The 18,989-nt window shown below is 41.6% G+C and overlaps 1 protein-coding gene and 1 non-coding gene across 4 annotated transcripts; one reads left to right on the forward strand and one right to left on the reverse strand.

The window, feature by feature from the left end:
• Nucleotides 1-8,671: 8,671 nt before the first annotated feature.
• TRNAS-AGA (transfer RNA serine (anticodon AGA)) lies at nucleotides 8,672-8,753 on the forward strand. The gene has a single exon. It is a non-coding gene; the product is annotated as a tRNA-Ser (tRNA).
• Nucleotides 8,754-10,533: 1,780 nt separating this feature from the next.
• Nucleotides 10,534-18,182, reverse strand: LOC131298336 (uncharacterized). 3 transcript variants are annotated; one of them, XM_058323735.1, is made up of 10 exons: nucleotides 17,691-18,162; nucleotides 15,738-16,298; nucleotides 14,787-15,068; nucleotides 13,590-14,744; nucleotides 12,936-13,260; nucleotides 12,540-12,801; nucleotides 12,000-12,216; nucleotides 11,164-11,525; nucleotides 10,929-11,072; nucleotides 10,534-10,847 (listed from the first exon to the last, which is right to left on the reverse strand). In XM_058323735.1, exons 1-10 carry the CDS (start codon nucleotides 17,796-17,798, stop codon nucleotides 10,784-10,786), a joined length of 3,480 nt encoding a protein of 1,159 aa, XP_058179718.1. In that variant the 5' UTR covers nucleotides 17,799-18,162; the 3' UTR covers nucleotides 10,534-10,783. The 3 variants fall into 3 exon arrangements, with proteins under 3 accessions (XP_058179718.1, XP_058179716.1, XP_058179717.1); XM_058323733.1 differs by having other exon boundaries at nucleotides 13,590-15,068; nucleotides 17,691-18,182; XM_058323734.1 differs by having other exon boundaries at nucleotides 10,534-10,838; nucleotides 13,590-15,068.
• Between the last annotated feature and the right edge of the window lie 807 nt (nucleotides 18,183-18,989).

Consider the following 18,989-nt stretch of genomic DNA (forward strand, 5'->3'; position numbering starts at 1 on the left):
GGTCCTTACCGCCGATACCTGGGTTGACAGTGATGAGCAGTCTACAAAGGAAGAACTCAAGAGGAAGCTTAATCAATCAAAGGAGAAAACGGACTGGCTTGGACCCTTCAATCATGAGAATTTGGGGCTGTTGTTCAAGGAGTTCTCTCAGGTGGGTTTGGACGAAGAAGCTGAAGAAGCCGAAGTGCTGTTGCTCGAGCCTGTTGTCCTCTAGCTCCCACCTCTCTGCGAGGAAGTCAAGGATAACTATAAAAGTTGCATTTTCAAATCGCGTCTCTTTTGCATTGACACTTTCGAGTCTGAGTCTGACGCAGTGTCTGTTAAAGTCTAGCTCTGAGTCGGAGCTCGTGCCTCTTGGCCCTCCATGTCGTCGCTTCTATTCTCAATTTGAGTCTTTTTGCTGTACTTGGCAACCCCGAGGGTTCTTATGATATGCATTATCCTGCTTTTAAGTAGTTTGCTGGCTTTTGAATAAACCGTGTCGACCCCGACGACGAAGGGATAGATTTCGATGGGATCATCCCCAAGGAAATGTGTTCCCTCGCCGAAAGGGAAGACGAAAGGCATGCTTAGCCTCTAAAAAGAAGAAGTAATTTCAAATAAACTTGAAAGATGGGGCAGACCCCCGGATGGTTCAAATTGGTTCAGCGCTGTCCCCATAGGAGTATTGCGCCCGTTGAGACTTGTTCAAAGAATTCAACAATATCTTGGCATGGTCTCACAAAGCCACGCTTGGCGTTGATCATGGGATAAAGAAGTATCAAGTCCCCTGCCGCCGGATGCCAAGCCAGAAAGCAGAAGCTCAGAAGGCTCCAGGCCTCGTACCATGCTCAAAACAATAACAACAGTGTTCCATCAAACACACATTAAAGAGGTACAAAAGTGGCCTAGAGCGAGGCATTCCCAATTGTAGCAGTCAGGACCCTTTCACTATCAAAGCCGTTCTATCTGGGGCTACAATCAAAGATCATCGACCTCGACGGTAGCACATCAATACCTCGGTCAACATGGATCAACACAAGTGTTGCTTTTTCCTGAGAGAAGCTCGTTGGACTGAAAACCCCAAGGGTGGGCAGTTCCAAGCAAAAGTTAGAGCAGCCTGCTAGACCGAAAACCTATGAAGGCGGTCTAGGCAAAAGTTGGCGAAAAGTCGAAAGCTCGCTAGACCGAAAACCTGAAAAGGCGGTACTAGGCAAAAGTTAGAGCATAAAAGGAGAGGTAGAACACACGAGTGAACCTTTTCCTGAACTACGTTTTGACCTGATTCCCAGAAAGGGATACGTAGGCAGTCTCTCTTCGAGACTCGGTCATACTCTATCAATTGGATCCAAGGTTGACGTTTTGGTGCACATCAAGGGTCAAGAAAAGTCGAGAACAAGACAAGCTTCATTGGAGAAACAGACAGGGGAAACCATTCGTCTTTCAAGTTTAATGCAAGCTGCTACTTCGATTTCAAGGCTGAGCAAAAGTCTTAAAATATTTTGAAGCATCAAAAACAGAACGAAATGCTTATAAGGCCTAACGGCTCACGGTTTATTCTAGGTTCAGCAACGTTTATTTTAAGCGGCTGCAGCAGCTTTACAATTTCGCGCGCTAGTCTGAGGTTCACACGCACTTGTACAAAAGTGATGCGCGTTGGTCTCAAGCCTGCGCGCGCTTCTTCAATTCCTGTATCAGACAGCGGTAGGCAACTACCACGCCTAAAAGAGATTTTTTTAGACCCATGGGGGTACATTTCAAATTCAAAGCACCTCAAATCTCGTTCAAGGGGCCTTTGCCAAGTTTTGTCATGCTGTGCAGGTCATATGGTCCTAACGTGGCTGCACAGGGGTGTCGGTTTCAGTCTGGGCCTATATGAGTCATCATTTGCGTCTTTTGTCCATCTTTGCGACACGTTTCTAGTTCTTCAATCCATTGTCATGTCGGGATGCTTTTCCTAGTTTTACCAATTTGTACAGGTCAATGTACATTTATTGGACCTTATGCAAGTGTCAGTTTCACCTGTCTAAGGGATACTGTGAATTTTGGCACATTAATGCCCAAAATTTCATTGTTTTCCATATGTTTAGGAGTCCGTGACATATCCGGGGCTCTTCTTCCTTTCTCATTTGAGCTAGGCGAGTCTGTACATATGTGTGTGTTTGTCGATTCAGTTCGCTTGTCAATGCAAATTAGATATTAGTGATTGGTTTATGCATTCTTTTAGACATTCTCAAAAGAGAGTCAAATAAACTGAAAAATGCAATTTACATTGCTACTCCACCATCTGTGGTCCACAAGCAGTGGAGTCTTGTGAGCAGCGAGGGCATGTCGGCTCAAGGCCAAGTAAAGCTTATCTATGGGGCTCATCCGCCCCAGCATCAAAGAAAAGGGGTACGTCGACCCAATGCCACTCCTAAATGTCAACTGAGGCATGCTGGCCCGCTCAACGTCTATCTATCTAAGGACACATCTCAGAAGCAAAGGACAGTAAAGTAAAGAGGCTCAATGGTAGTCCTCAGTGGTAGAGCTCAGCCTCGTTCTCGTCGTTGTCGTCACTCTTGATCTCCTTGAGTACCTGGGGCTCCTATCCCATCCGCCTCTTCTGAGGAGGCTTTCGCTGATGGACTATTTCTCTCTCACTCTCTCTTAATCTCTCAGACTTCTCTCTCTGGGCCTCTAAAAAACTCTTTGGCGCGAGCCACCCTTTCTATGGGCCTTTCTTTCAACTGCACACCTCTAGCCGCTGGTTATCTATTGCTCTCGTGTCTCTGAGCTGTGGCTAAGGTGACAGTACCACTTTCTGTAACTCTTGTTTATGTGGCCATTCTAGGCCACCATCCTCTAGAAGCCGCCATAGTCTGCCCTTGCATTTTCAATTTATGCATTCAATTCCATACATATCATTGCATACTGTATATCAACTGTTGAAAACAGGAAAATCTATCCAGTGTCAAAGCATGCCTGTCCAGTATCGAAAGCAGCAAGTAATCAGGATTTTGGGGGTTCATACGTGGGATCTAGTCACTACTGGAACTGGAGCCGAAGCCGCTGCTCTGGGAAAGTGCAATTGTAAGGGGGGGTGCCACATGCTGTTCTCCTTGTCTATTTCTCCATGGCAAATGTCAAGCACACAGCCTCACTGTCTCACTCCACTAGCACTTGGAGCACACTTTGGCAATCAGAATACAATTCAAAGCAGCAATGGCTTATGCTACCCTTCTCAATCAAATCAACGACGATCAGCCATGTCGTCCTTCTCAATCAAATCAACGACGATCAGCCATGTCGTCCCTCTCAAATCAAATCAATGACGATTAGCCATGTCGTCCCTCTCAATCGAATCAACGACGATCAGCCATCAATCAAATCAACGACGATCAGCCATGTCGTCCCTCTCAAATCAAATCAATGACGATTAGCCATGTCGTCCCTCTCAATCGAATCAACGACGATCAGCCATGTCGTCCCTCTCAATCAAATCAACGGCGATCAGCCATGTCGTCCTTCTCAATCAAATCAACGACGATCAGCCATGTCGTCCCTCTCAAATCAAATCAATGACGATTAGCCATGTCGTCCCTCTCAATCGAATCAACGACGATCAGCCATGTCGTCCCTCTCAATCAAATCAACGACGATCAGCCATGTCGTCCCTCTCAAATCAAATCAATGACGATTAGCCATGTCGTCCCTCTCAATCGAATCAACGACGATCAGCCATGTCGTCCCTCTCAATCAAATCAACGGCGATCAGCCATGTCGTCCTTCTCAATCAAATCAACGATGATCAGCCATGTCGTCCCTCTCAATCAAATCAACGACGATCAGCCATGTCGTCCTATCGTCTTTTCAATCAATCAACAATGATCAGAATATCGTCTTTTCAATCAATCAACGATGGTTCAACGAGTCGTCTTCAGTGATGACCCACCGTCTCAAATCAATGATGGTTCAACGAGTCGTCCTCAACGATGACCCACCGTCTCAAATCAACGATGGTTCAACGGGTCGTCCTCAACGATGACCCACCGTCTCAAATCAATGATGGTTCAACGAGTCATCCTTCAGTGATGACCCACCGTCTCAAATCAACGATGGTTTAACGAGTCGTCCTTCAGTGATGACCCACCGTCTCAAATCAACGATGGTTCAACGAGTCGTCCTCACCGATGACCCACCGTCTCAAATCAACGATGGTTCAACGAGTCGTCCTTCAGTGATGACCCACCGTCTCAAATCAACGATGGTTTAACGAGTCGTCCTTCAGTGATGACCCACCGTCTCAAATCAACGATGGTTCAACGAGTCATCCTCACCGATGACCCACCGTCCCAAATCAACGATGGTTCAACGAGTCGTCCTTCAGTGATGACCCACCGTCTCAAATCAACGATGGTTTAACGAGTCGTCCTTCAGTGATGACCCACCGTCTCAAATCAACGATGGTTCAACGAGTCGTCCTTCAACGATGACCCACCGTCTCAAATCAACGATGGTTCAACGAGTCGTCCTCAACGATGACCCACCGTCTCAAATCAACGATAGTTCCCGAGTCATCCTCAACGATGATCCATTATCCATGTTCAACGATGGTCCATCCATTCTGTATGACTACCTCTATTTCAGACCAGCTTAGAGCACATTTTCCAGCAGTCCTATTGCTCTGTCTCGGATGGTCCTTGATAAGGAGATTGGCTCTGATTCCCAACAGATGGAATTTAACCTCCCTGACGCGACCTACCCGTGATTGTTGGAGTTCTTTGTGTGCCGGATAAGGTTTGGTCCCCAACAACGTTCATCATTCCGCGATTAAACCATTTCCCTAAGCAGAGTCAAATCAACGACGGTCTGCCCGTCCAACTCTCAACTCAACGACGGTTCGCCCGTCCACTTTCAAATCAAACGAGCGACGGTTTGCCCGTCCAACTTCAAATCAACGACGGTCCACCCGTCCAAATCCGAATCAACGACGGTCCATCCATCCAAAATCAAATCAACGACGATCCACTCGTCCAAATCCAAATCAACGACGGTCCATCCGTCCAAATTCAAATCAACGACGATCCACCTGTCCAAATTCAAATCAACGACGATCCACCTGTCCAAATTCAAATCAACGACGATCCACCTGTCCAAAATCAAATCAACGACGATCCACTCGTCCAAATCCAAATCAACGACGGTCCATCCGTCCGAATTCAAATCAACGACGATCCACCTGTCCAAATTCAAATCAACGACGATCCACCTGTCCAAAATCAAATCAACGACGATCCACTCGTCCAAATCCAAATCAACGACGGTCCATCCGTCCAAATTCAAATCAACGACGATCCACCTGTCCAAATTCAAATCAACGACGATCCACCTGTCCAAATTCAGATCAACGACAATCCACTCGTCCAAATTCAGATCAACGACGGTCCACCCGTCCAATTTCAAATCAACGACGATCTATCCGTCCCACAGTCTTTTTCCCCAACAGAGTCGATGCTGTTGCAAAAAAGATTGTTCCCCAGGAGAGTTCGCATTGTGTGATCTATCGGTCAAAGACAACAAAGCAGCGGTCTGTCCGCCCCAACTTCAAATCAAACAGGTCCTTTAAAGTTCATGCATTCTGGATAGCCTCGAAGAGGGTGTCTAGAAAACCTTTGACGTTACTTGTCTCCAGTCAATGGTGCTTCAAGTGCCGTCAAAGGGGGGCTTCTGTAGACACCCCATTCTGGACTGTCCGGATAATGTCATTTGTCGATCTTTTATTTCCCCAATGATGATTATAGTCGAAAACAGATCAAGGACAAGGGTGTGCTTAAGCCTTGAGCGTCCAAAACCCATTTCAAACCTTTCAAACCAGAGCCAAACGGCCCCAGCAAAACCCAACTGGCATACGCCAGTGTCTTGGTGACGTACGCCAGTAAGCTGCCACGTGTCAGTCATCGACCAGTGGTCCAGCTTATACTGGCGCACGCCAGTAAGAAATGGCGCACGCCAGTCAAACCCAGTCAAATCAACTTTATTCAGCCACTTGGGCGGGACTTTTGTGCCACCCTGACGTAGGCTACAGTTCCCCTGATGATTACATTCGGCAGGGATGTTCCCCCACTCTCCTACATTTACCCTATCACCCTTTCTTCTCTCTCAAGCTTTCCCTCCAAAAACCAACCAATCCAACCAGCCATTACTTGGCTGGTTACACCCCTCTCTCCTCTATATATACTCCCCCCTCACACTCTTGCAAAGGGTTACCAAGTTCACAAAAGGGTTGGCCTCATTAAGAAGAAAAGTTCTCTCTTCTTCCTCCTTTCTTGCTTTCTCTCTTCTTCTTCCATTGAAAGAGAAAGGAAAGAAGCCCACTTCCACATACCTCCACTGATATCCAGTCACCATACAACATCCATCTTCAACCTCTAGGCTCTAAACCACCTTCAAACTTCAACACCCAAAAGGTATACCACCTTTGCATTCCTTTCTGTTTTCGGCCCCTGAGGGGAACCAGCAAGGCCCAGGCTGGTAAACAATACTAGTCCTGGCCTTGAACTGGTAAAAATACAACAATCGTATGCGACGATACTTGGCGCACGCCAGTTCCTACATGCCGTACGCCAGTCATGGCAGTATGAGCACAACTGGCGTGGGGATCATGGATCGTCATTCCTTTTGTTTTATCTTTCTGTCGATCACCTTAGCATGCTAATAACCGGTTTACTGCTTTCCATATTTAGAACTGTTTAGTGGTACTATCCTATCTTTTTCATCTCTGTCATGTAAAGGCCTCTGGGATCCTTCTGGTCATGTTCCAGAACCCAGATGATGCAAAGCCAAACACTGGAATCAAAAGCAAAGTGGCGTACGGCAGTAATATACTGGCGTACGGCAGTAGGCTTCTGGGTCCAGTGACTGGCCCTTGCATCTGAAGCGAAAGCTAGGCCTATCTTTTGTCCCACACTGTTTTGGGGTGTTCTGCTTTCTTTCATGGCCTAAAGCCATTCGTTTTGCCTGTGACTGTGTATATTCTGCTATATTAAACTGCGTGGTTTGCCCTGGGTGTGCGCTGGTCCTTTTCCAGAGCCCAGAGGGTTGCAAACAAAGACTGAGAGATCCAACAAGTGGAGTACGCCAGTTTATATGTGGCGTGCGCAGGTTGTATCACCATGCAGTGGCTCGACCAGTGCATGCTGGCAGAATCTGCTCACGTCACCTTGTGACAGCGTACTGCAGTTTGCTCGGGATGCTCAGTGCTTGTTCTCAATCTATACTTAGCATCGCAATCAAATCATTCATAAGCATTTTGTCACATAAACTGCAATTTGTTACCGCTTTCGTCCCCATTAACTGTTCCCCCGCCCTAACTGGCTAAAAAAATGATAAAATGAGAGAAAAATGCAAAGGTTTTCATGAAATGCCCGAGTAGAGACCGATCTCCGGATTGGGCGAGAGGGGGTGCCATAAAACCCTTCCCCTCTCGTAACCTGACTCCCGAACCTCAGATATCGAAGGTGACGACGGACCGGTCTACGCCTTTTCAAAATCAAACAAACGTGGCAAAAACGTTTTCGAGTTCGGTTCCTTGGGTGTTCCTACCGCTAAAACCCGAGTGGCGACTCTGAATCGAGGCGTTTCGCCGCGCTTTTTCCAAAATGGGCCGCGCTCAGTCTTTAAAAAGAGAACCCAAAGATCGAGCGATTTTCGGGGCGCGTGCCCACAAGGATGTTTCAACAGATTTTGGTGACGTACTGTCGTTATGCGTTCCATTAGTTTTCAGCTAACTAAACATCAGAATGAGCGTCCGGCTCCCCTCGGTGCAAAATTTTAGCACCGTCATTGCCTCCAACAAACCAAGACAAAAAACCACCATTACTCAAGTAAAATTCCCCAGAACAAAATATCTTCTTACATATGTGATGAACCACCGAGTTGCAATTATCGAATCAACTTAAAAAGTTCTATACAAACTAATCTTCACTCCTTAATCTGCGACACAAACGAAAATGAAGCGAGTCCTCAAAGTGAGTCATGTGGTGGGCCTTTTTAGCTAAATTCTACCCAATCTAACTAGAAAGCATTCATGCCTAACAAAGGCTTTTATGTGCTGACCGCTACCTACTTAATACACAATCATTCTCCTTTATCCGGATTTGGAACCATCTATAAAAAAAAAGCTAAGACTCTACGCATGGCACATGCGGAGTTTACTAAAGAGCTATGAAATCTGAAAATAATATATATTATTAAAAAAGGGAGTCCTAACAAACTTAACCATATAATGGTGTCTACGGCAATAGAAGATTTCTTGTTTGGTAACGCGACTATCACCGATATACTCATCAATATTTAATTGGACCTGGGATGTTGTACTGTACCCCGACACTATAGCATGTAGTCTGGTCGATCCGGCCACCTTTATTTCGGCACAAAAGTCTCAGATTTAATCTGAGCTTCTATTTATTGCTCGGATTAAAATTCGAGCCATCTAATACCGAAATGGGTGGTCAGATCAGCTGCACTACACGCTGGAGGGCGGGGTGTGCAATTGCATCCCTAAATTCTTTTATATATATATATATATATATATATATATATATATATATATATATAACGTTTACATTTCATCCAATCAAGCAATTTCATTTAGTCTTGTGGACCCGGTGGTTAGGTTGAAGAATTTCATTTACAGAAAACTGCACGATAGGTGGACGTGCCGGAGTGGTTATCGGGCATGACTAGAAATCATGTGGGCTCTGCCCGCGCAGGTTCGAATCCTGCCGTCCACGTTTTGACTGAATGGAGTTCTTCAGTTTGTTTTAAGGTATAATTGATTTTCACTCTCTTTTTAGCCACCCACACTCCTTTTTTGTTTGTATCCACTTGAATTTACTATCTTGCTTTTTAGTCAATATATATATTTTTCACACATTCAAGGACAATATTGTAAATTCATGTGAATAAAAACAAAAAAAAAGTGTGAGTTGCTAAAAAAGGAATGTGAAAATCATTTTCCTTATTTTAATTCCCTAATACTGCAGAGAAAACATGAGATTAACTTTTTTCTTGTTATTCCACTTTTAGGAAAGTAAGAATGAATTGGCTTGACTATCAAAAACCCAAAGGAAAGATGAAAAAGAGTGAAAATCTTCGATGCAATTTGATAAAACTGAAAGCGAAAAACAGGAAATTAATTACTGAATGCAGGATTTGTTAAGCTGAAAAAAAGTCAATGCTACAAACATTACAATACGTTAATGTGGCATTACTTTTATTGGGTATTGAACAAGTATCAACCAACCGAGATACCAATGAAACAATGCCGCGCTATCATGTTGAGTACAATACTACTCCGTACAATGTTGTACAAGGTTTTTAGACTTTCCCGTTGAAAAATTATTTAATAAAAAAACGAGAGCTGAATTGATATACTCCTATTTGATTCCATACAATGATTCAAAGCTAAATAAATCTTAATAATATTTTTTTCAATAATTTTCTTTTAATTTTACTAAGTCACCGAGGGGTTGTGGTGGCAGCTGTGGAATGGTGGTGGAGGAGAGTTGGCGGCAGTGGGGGTGGTGCTAGTAACGAGTCATTACCAGCTAGGTTGGGTATATTTTTTAGTGGATGAGTTTGGGTTTAATTTGCCACCCCTAGTAATGACTATGGCGAGTGGTGGTGTAGTCATGTAAATGAAGAGCCGTGGGGTTATAGGAGTGGAAGGTGGAGAAGAGATCAAGACATGGTGTTGGTGGGGTGGCACCAATCAAGATGGCAACAGTTGAGCGGTGGTGGTGGTAGCAATGGTAGAGTAATTGTAGTCGTAGAGCAGTAGTGGTGGCGGCGAATGGCGGTGGAGTACTTGTAGTGGAGTGGTGGCGGCAGCAACGAGGGCGATGAAGTGATGGTGGTGGTGGTACAAGCGACAGCAACAATGGAGTGGTAATAGCGGCAACAGTGGTGAAGTAGTTATGATGGTGGGGATGGTGGTAGACTACTGGTGTCGGCGGCGACAACGACGACAACAATAGAGTGACAGTGGTGAAAAATGGTGCTATTAAAATTTAGAGAGATGCTACATACACTACATAGTTACATTACACGTTACACTACATTTTATGTGGAGCTCATTTCAGGTTTCAAAAAAATCCAGAAAAATATTCACAGATTCTAAAATATTATTTTATGGGGCTCTGTAAAAAATTAGTTTCAACGGATATTGGTAAGTATTATTTATAAATTCATAGTGGCGAAACTGCATAATTAAGCAATTTCACACCTATAAATCCAAAAGTAGTACTTACCGACATTCATTGGAAGGAGTAATTTTTTATAGAACCCCATAAAACAATATTTTAAAATTTATCGGTATTTTTTTGAATTTTTTTGAGACTCAAAATAGGTTCCATATAAGATGTAGTGTAACTATGTAGTGTAAAAAGGTAATGTACCTATCTTTAGTGTAAAATTTATTAAGCGCCACGCTACTTCATTTCTACAAATTTCTTAGCTTACATTTTTTTTTTTTGAGGCACCTAAAATTTAAGTAAATATGACAAAACATGATTTAACAAACCTACTTACCACTTGATAAATCCAATTTTAAGTGCTGAACCAGATCATCCAACACCACCTTACTAAATCTCTTTTTCCCTTCAATATTTCTTTCCCTTCCAGTTTACTTTAAAAAAAAACAAGAAAACTAGTACCATGAACCAAACACGTTAACATCACAAATCCATACTTCAAACAGATTTCCTTGAGCCAAATGTTGTTCTGTTCTCTCTCTACTGCTTCACGAATTGCCAACTCTTCTTCATCCCCTTGGCTTCTGTCTTCTCTGATTGTTCCTTTTGGACTTCACTTGGTTTCTGGAGTCCCTTCACACAGCAGTGGAACAAACAAGTGAAAGTTATAGTATAAAAACTCGGTCCAAATAGCAGTTCGAAACAAATACTCACTTGGTAATCGACGATCCTGGCTCATCCTTCATGGTTAATGAAGCTAATTGGCTTTCTAAGAACCGTACATAATCTGCATTAGCGTGAGAAACCTCCGTACGAGCACTTGAGTTGGTTGGCCATGTCACTGGAACTACTATATTCCTGCCGTAATGAAAAAAACAAACAAACAGAAGAATAAAAGAAAAGTTTTTACTTCTTTCATGAGCAACATTGCAACACTTCTAGAGCATACCCTTCGAAGCTTCTGCATAAGCAGCGGTTCATCTTATTAACTGTATAGTCCCCAAACACGGTGTCTAGATGGTTTGCTAGAACTGGTATCTCAGCCGTAGGCAAAATATCCCAGACCTTTAGAACCTGAATGTCTTTTGAACTTTCGTTGACAACGTCCACACTCCATATAAGATTCAGCAATTCATTGACTGTGTCCAGCTCCAACAGTTGAGAAGAAGCCCCACCCCTATTTGCAACGGTAACCTTTCGGTGCTGATCCCAGCCACTTGAAAGCCTTTGTAAGATGGAAAGCACTTCCTTACGGACACCTATATTCTTGATTCTAGATATGGATTTCCTAAAGTAGTCACTGAAACAAACCTACAAAAAGAAAAGAAAAGAAGATGATCCCTTCCTTATCGTTCCATATAAGAAACGAACCTAGCGCAAAGGGAAAAGGGTTAAACCACTTGGCGTGTCACTATTTAGGAACCAAGTTTTTTGATGTTACCAACCTATGATTTCTAGTTAATTCCATGAATCAGAGACAGCTTTAGTTAGTGAAACACAAAGTGCAGTTTATTTACAAACATGGACTGTCGCCAACAAGGAATGACTACCTACTCGGAAAACATAAATAGTTATAAGCTTTCTCGTAATCTTCCATTTTTATCAGATTTTACAAAGAAACTGATATTCAGTGCTTCTATTTCAGAACCTAGATAAAAAATCTCGGAGAAAATCACTCGCACACAAAATTGTAAATAGTAATACGAGGATGAATGTTAATGTGGAAATCATATAAACAAAATGGTAAACAAACTCCTCTCTGTTTTATGAATAAGGGAAGCATACCTTCCACCTCGTATTACGGAACAACAGTGAATCAGTTCTGAGTACTGTGTCAAGTTGGTTAAGCTCAACTAAGGCGCCTGCAACAGCTTGGGCCAAGTTCTTTTCATCAGTAGCATCATAAAAGCAACTTCGAGCCTTGGCATCGACGACTAGTTTCTTCCAAACAGAGCCGCTGTTAATCAAAGTAGCACCATTGCCCAGTATCCAGAGACAATGCCTATACCATGAAAGCAGAAAAGCACATTACAACCCACTTAGGGCGGAGCCAGGATTTCTAGACAGTATGGTCAAATACCTAGAGTCACTTTTGGCAATGATAGAAGTGAAACTTTTGTTATTTTAATGGGGTCTTTGGGACAATATTTTATTTCCTTGGGCGAAAAGGTGGGAGATAATTGCCGAGCAGAAAAAAAAAAGCGGGAGATAATCAATAAAATTTTAAGTCAGTATGCTTGACTCAACATCGGCATGGTAAAGCTAGTTAGCACAATGTTTTTATCCAAGGACAATGTCCTATGCTCAGATATACAGAAACAATACCTAGCGCGAGTGAGAGCCACATTTGTCCTCTGACGATTGGAAAGAAAGCCCACAGATCCACGCCCATTACACCGCACAGTAGAAATGATTATGAGATCCTCCTCACCACCTTGAAACCCATCAACTGATCTAACATTTACAGAGAAGTCACCGTTTGAATCTGTATTGTATGTTTTCCCAAGTTTTTCTTGGAGTGCAAATACTTGAGCTTTGTATGGCGATATGCAACCAACCCTGACCTTTTGTTTTGATGCCACAGATTCTGCAGTTAGAAGAAAATGCTTTCTTGTTTACCACAATTTAGGCAACAAATCAAACACTTGTAACTTAGAATACCGTATCAGTAGTGTAGAATACTATATCTAGCAAATTTTTTGATGAAAATAGAAAGAGTACCTTTAAAGAGGCTTGCAACAATATCGGAAACCACGGCCACCTCTACCATGTTTTTCCTGCTATGCCTGCTATCAAATTCCTCTTTTCCATGGGTTACGTTGATGAAAGAATAGGATCCGTACATACCTCCTTGAAGAAAACGCCTCTCGTAGGTTCTTTCTTTTACATTAGGACCATCCAAAATCTTGCTGTCGTAGAACTCCCTATTTGGAAACAAGCTTATTGATGGATGCATTCGGTACTGGATGTTAAGAAGGTGCCTCGTATGTCCTAATATTACCAGCCTCTCGAACAAGCTTCTTCCAAATTCAGCCAGCTCGCATAGCTATTATTAATAGATTCACGAAGTCAACTAAAAGAGATGCACCTTACTTCAAATCAAAGAGTAGGCTCCATTTGCTTAGACATTGATTTAAAACGAAAGGGTGAGGTATCAGAAGTAGAGTACCCAAAACATGAAGGAATAAAAACACGACAAGTAAAATACCCAGCCATTTCAAACCCATCACTATAAATAGTTAGAACTCAATATAGAAAGGCCACACGAAAATGATCAAATCTACACTTTAGCTAATTCTCATTGCACAATCATGTCAAGTCCATAATTCCAAATAGAAGGTTTGGTGAGCAGAAAGAATAACGAAAATAACAGACCTTGCTTTGGACCATTGCAGGCAGTTGCCGTTCATCCCCAATGAGTATAGCATGACAGAGGCCAGAGAGCTGCAATGGAATAGTGGATTCACATTCTTTGAGTTGAGCAGCTTCATCGATAACCAACAATTCCAGTGGTCTCATTCCTTCAGTATGCAATTTAGCCGAGCTTGAGGCCGTGCAAAATATCAAGTATGCGTTTTCCAAGCAAAAACTCTGAATTTTATAGCGTTCAGTAAAATTAGGCAGACATAATGCTTCAGAGAGGAACTTTAGTATTTGGAGGCACTCTGTTTTGGAAGAACTCAACTTTCCATAGTGTTTAATCATGTTATCGATGTTGTCAACTCCACTCATGACTTCTATCAAACCCTTATTTACAACAGCACGGGTACACATAGTTCCAATGGATTTTAGCAAATCGAGAGCCTTAATCATCTTCTTTACCACTTCCACCGAAATGAAAGAAGTTGGCATATGTGTGTACAGATTTGTAATACAAAAGATGAGCTGATTTTCGAAAAGTTTAAATCTCTTCATGAAAAATTCCTCAAATGTCATCGGATCTTCATCCTTCTCCACCTTTTCTCCTTTTTCTTTGTTACTTCTAGTTGAGTTGTAGTATTTCCCTTCTCTCTTTGAAGACTCCTTCTTCTTCTTTTCCGTTTTCTTGTTTTCCTTCAAGGTCTGAACAATTTCCCTCCTCCAAATTTCCCTCTTATCCCCATCATTCAAGTCCTTATCGCTATCTTCCTCTTTGTCTTCATTGTTATTTGCCATCTGATTTCCAAAACTTGCCTCTTCCTCCTCCTCCGCCTCCTCATCCTCCTCCTCCTCCTCCTCCTCCTCCTCCTCCTCCTCATCATCATCATCATCCTTATTCTTGTTCTTTTCTTCTCGTTCCAAATACATGCGGTACATCTCTTCAGGGTCTTCGAGTAAACATATCATCGATTCAACATTATGTTTCCACCCAGACCTCGGAGCAAGACAACGGCCAAGAGCATAAACACGGTAATCAAGAAACACATTGAAGAGGTCTTCATGATCGTCAATCTTCATTCTCTCCCCATTACCAAATAAAACTATGTCGCCCAATCCATAAGTATCATACTCAAGTGCACCACTCACCAAACTCATAAGCCGTGAATCATACTCAAGTGCACCACTCACCAAACTCATAAGCCGTGAAGCAACTCCTAAGACTGCAATGTTGGTTGGAGCACATGTCAGTGTTCTGCATTTTATCCTCAATAGAACAAATAGTAATGAAGCCACTGTCTTTGTTTTCCCAGTGCCGGGAGGGCCCCAGATTAGTTTGACAGTATTCTGATGACGACATTGTCTTGTGGCAACACAACTTAACACAGCATCCTGTTGGGAAGCGTCCAATTTAAAGGAGCTGATAGTATTCTTGATGATGGATATGACAGCTAGGTTGCTCTCTTCAGACAAGCACTTGGTACAGCAGTTCTCGATCTGTGAAGGGTTATGACGAGTGAAATGATGCATGTATATCTGTATATGTATCACAATCACAAACCAGACGAAACAATGGCAGTATGTTTTCGAATGGTTACAACAGAAAAAGTAAAATAAAATTGCTGGCAACAAACTTAAAAAAGGTTATAAAAAAAAAAGGGACAAGAAGTCGGAGCCAAAGGAAAACACAACTAAAAAAAGAAGTGAGGAAAAAACTCTACCTATGAATCATAAAAAACAACGAAATCCTTTCAAAATTATGTGAAACCAATCCCCAAGCAAAAGATAAGTCCACATCGTATACCTCAGAGTTTTAATATCAACCGTACAATCAAATTTGTTGTTTACAGAGACAAGTCCGATGGGAGATTTATTGTTAAGAAAGATAAATGAAAACAATACCTATTTGTAACACTTTGTTGTCCATTTGCTCAATAAAACATGGATCGCAATTTCTTGGTGCAAACATTTTCCTTATACTATAATGTGTCACGCAAAGTTGGAAACTATATTTTCTACTAACTCTCTCTTGCAAATCAAACAAGTAGAGAGGGAGTTCGATAGTTATATGCTCTTGTTTTCTTTCTTTTCCTATATTCGTGAGATATTCCTGATAACAAAATTCATATTGTAACAATAAAACAAGTGAAAAGACTGAATTCTTACAGTGGAATCAGTTTGCAGCACTCTTTTAATGATGTTCATGTTTCCCCCTTCCAGCTCTGACTTCAATGCAGTCCATATTCTCAGATTAGTTATCATATTTGTAAGGTGAACAACAAAAAGTCTTCTGTTCTGCTTATTCCCTTGTGTACCTCCATATTCACCGGGCACGATAGGCTTGGAAGCCCGTATTTCAATTTTTCCAGAACCATAATCGTTCACCCTTTGGACTAAAGCAATAAGATAAGGACTTTTAGGCCTGTCTAGATCATCAATACATCTTGGTCTCACCTCTGTAAAGGCGATGAGATCTCCAAACTCAGGCTCGTACATTCCTTCATCATTCGCGGTATCTCTCTTCCTATCCAATGAAATGTTGTAGTACAAGTCCTTGGGAGGTTTGAAGTCTTTGGATATTTTAACTGTCCATATTTCACGGGTTGGAGCACGATTCGCTGTCTCCACGCTTGAGGACAAATCAGCGTGCGTTTCTTCAATGAGGGGGTAGATAAATGAGTTCATATACTCATTGGTTGATGAAAAGGTCTTTGGAATTAGCTGAACCTGTTAAAAGCATAAAGCTGTGAAGATTGAAACTACTTCCAGATATAATCAAACAAAAAGGGTGAATATCCATTAAAGATCTAATGCGAACTACTCAATGAATTCAACAAGGTTTTCCCTCATTTAGAGATGGCATAAAAGGAATATGCATGTGGTGGGGGACTCACCGTTTTCCATTCTATTCTTACCTAATAATGCTAAAGGGTTCCCGTATCGTGTGACGTGTCACATAACAGTAACCGTATTCAATAGACGTGCATGCATATTGGGCCACGTAGTAACGATAGATTTTCTTTAGTATGAATATATTGCTGTGTAACCATAGCAAGTCGTAAAAACACGAACATGTAACACCTCATAATTAAAATTTTAGCATCCTTAATCCGTTTATGAATGTTAATTTTCACAAACAATGTGCATGTTTACAGAGTAAGGCTTCTCTCTCATCCCACCAAATTTTTTTGTGGGCTCATTTTTGGACATTGCTCTTAACCATGCAAAAAAACAATTTGATCGAACATTCTAATCCATATAAGCTAGACAATTTTTTTCGGCTTATTACTTATTAGTCCCAAACAAGTGTCATTCACATCCCCAAACTATCAACTACTCGAACTTGGTACCCACAACTTAAAAAGTGTGACAATGTTGTCCCTCCAACTAACGTAGTTCAAACCTTCCGTCAAATGATGGGCAATGGCATTCATGATAATTTTACGCCTAGAATAATTATGAGCTTATGTCCTGTTTATGTGCATATAGGGTTTTGTGTTTTTCTTTGTGACCAAAAAAAAAAAAAAAAAGAAAAATCACGAAGAAACACAGGTACATAAATAAAGAACTAAAATTCACTACTGTTTTGTGAAAAAAAAAAAATTTACTCGGCAAAAAAGAAGAAGGAATATTTATAACAAGGTAACTAAGGGGCGTTTCCACTAAAAACTTTGGACTATATTTTGTTATATTATTCACACTAGCCCACAACTCCATCCTCTTCATATTTTTCTCTATTTTTTCCCTTTCACTCCTCATATACCAGAAAACAGGGTGCATATGTGTGTTGGGCCGAATCGGCCCTTCATGCTCGGCGATGAATGGATTAGATAAATCTCGGCTGGACATCTGAGATGAGATCAGTTCGAACGGATGAAATCTGAGCTATCTATTGCTCAACATGGACAGATGGATCCCCCCTTTTCCCATCTACGATTTATAGATAAGTGGAAACAACTTGATTTATAGCTAAATAAAAACAATTTGACATTTTTCGGACAACAAGAATTGTTCATAACTTATTGGCCAGTAAGAATTGTTCATAACTTATTGGCCAGTAGATACACCCCTTGTCTATAAGAGAATAGGTAAGGAGAGTATATAGATAGCAAGCCAAACCTTGGCCTTGTAAAGATGTCTGTTGAGCACATCAGAAAGAGACCAGGAGAAGACCAAGTCAATCAACCCTTCACCCTTGGATTCTCCCTTCTTCACATTTGTTCCCATCTTCACCACAAAACTATCGATTCAAATCAAGAAACCCACTTACAAAAATATGATCATTTAGAATACACAGACACACACTATGAGAGAGAGAGAGAGAGAGAGAGAGAGAGAGAGAGAGAGAGGATACATCAATATGTAGCTCCCCATTTCCTAGTTTTCAAAGTTTCAGAAAAGAAAAAGGGAAATGCCGTACAAGTTCGATGTACAAGTTTACCAGCAATAGAAGAAAAGAAAAAGCAAGGGGACTTGCGCAAACATAATTAAAGGAGGAGTAAATTTCTTTTGATGTGGAGCCTTGGCACCGGGCAGCACCAGCCTGCAACGAAAAGGTTGAGAGAGAGAGAGAGAGAGAGAGAGAGAGAGAGAGAACTGTTGCCTGAGAATACAGAAGGGCCGTACGCGGTGGAAGGTCATGAACATGTACGATGACGAGGGGGAGAGAATCTCCAAAGTTGTGGCAACCTATTTTTGCGTTTTCATTTTCGATTTTTTGACTTTTTGAATTATCGCCATAATATATTTTGAATCTAAAAGAGTGTTTGAATAATATACGCAGAATGCATTTTGCAACATGAAAAGTATTTGAAAAATATGTAATGAAAATGAATTATGAGTTAATTTTTTACCCTGTTGTCATTGATTATTCAGTATGAGATATAAATCATATATAATGGGTATAAATAATGGTTCAATCAATTTTGTAAAAATTATATTATGAAAATGTATTATTCTTAGTTAATTAAAAATCTCCAACTAAATTTTAGTTTTTTTGATAATTAAGAAATAATTATAAGTTAAATCCAAGTTATTGCAAAAGAGCATGAACACTTCCCATCATCATTAATCCAAAAAAAAGAAAAATGAACTGTTGTTTTAGCATTATATATATATCACCATTAGGACGGTTGTAGCTTTTGTCAAAGTAAAGCACTGGTGAGGTAGTAGTTCGTAGTCAGTGACAAGGAAATATGAAAAGGTGCTCATGAAAATGTGAAAGGGCGATGAGAGACGACCCAGCGGGGTTTGGTTTTCCAAGGCAGGAAGTTAGCCGCGTAGGGGCAGTGGCATTGGATAGCAGGGCCGACATTGCAGGACGGAGTGGGGGAGCCTGCTATGAGCGTGGGACAGCATTAATGGAGCCGGCCAAGATGGGACCTGTTTAGTCGTACGCGATCCCAACCTTAAAAGTAT

Source organism: Rhododendron vialii, chromosome 8a, assembly GCF_030253575.1.
Source record: "Rhododendron vialii isolate Sample 1 chromosome 8a, ASM3025357v1".
NCBI classification, from domain to species: Eukaryota; Viridiplantae; Streptophyta; class Magnoliopsida; order Ericales; family Ericaceae; genus Rhododendron; species Rhododendron vialii.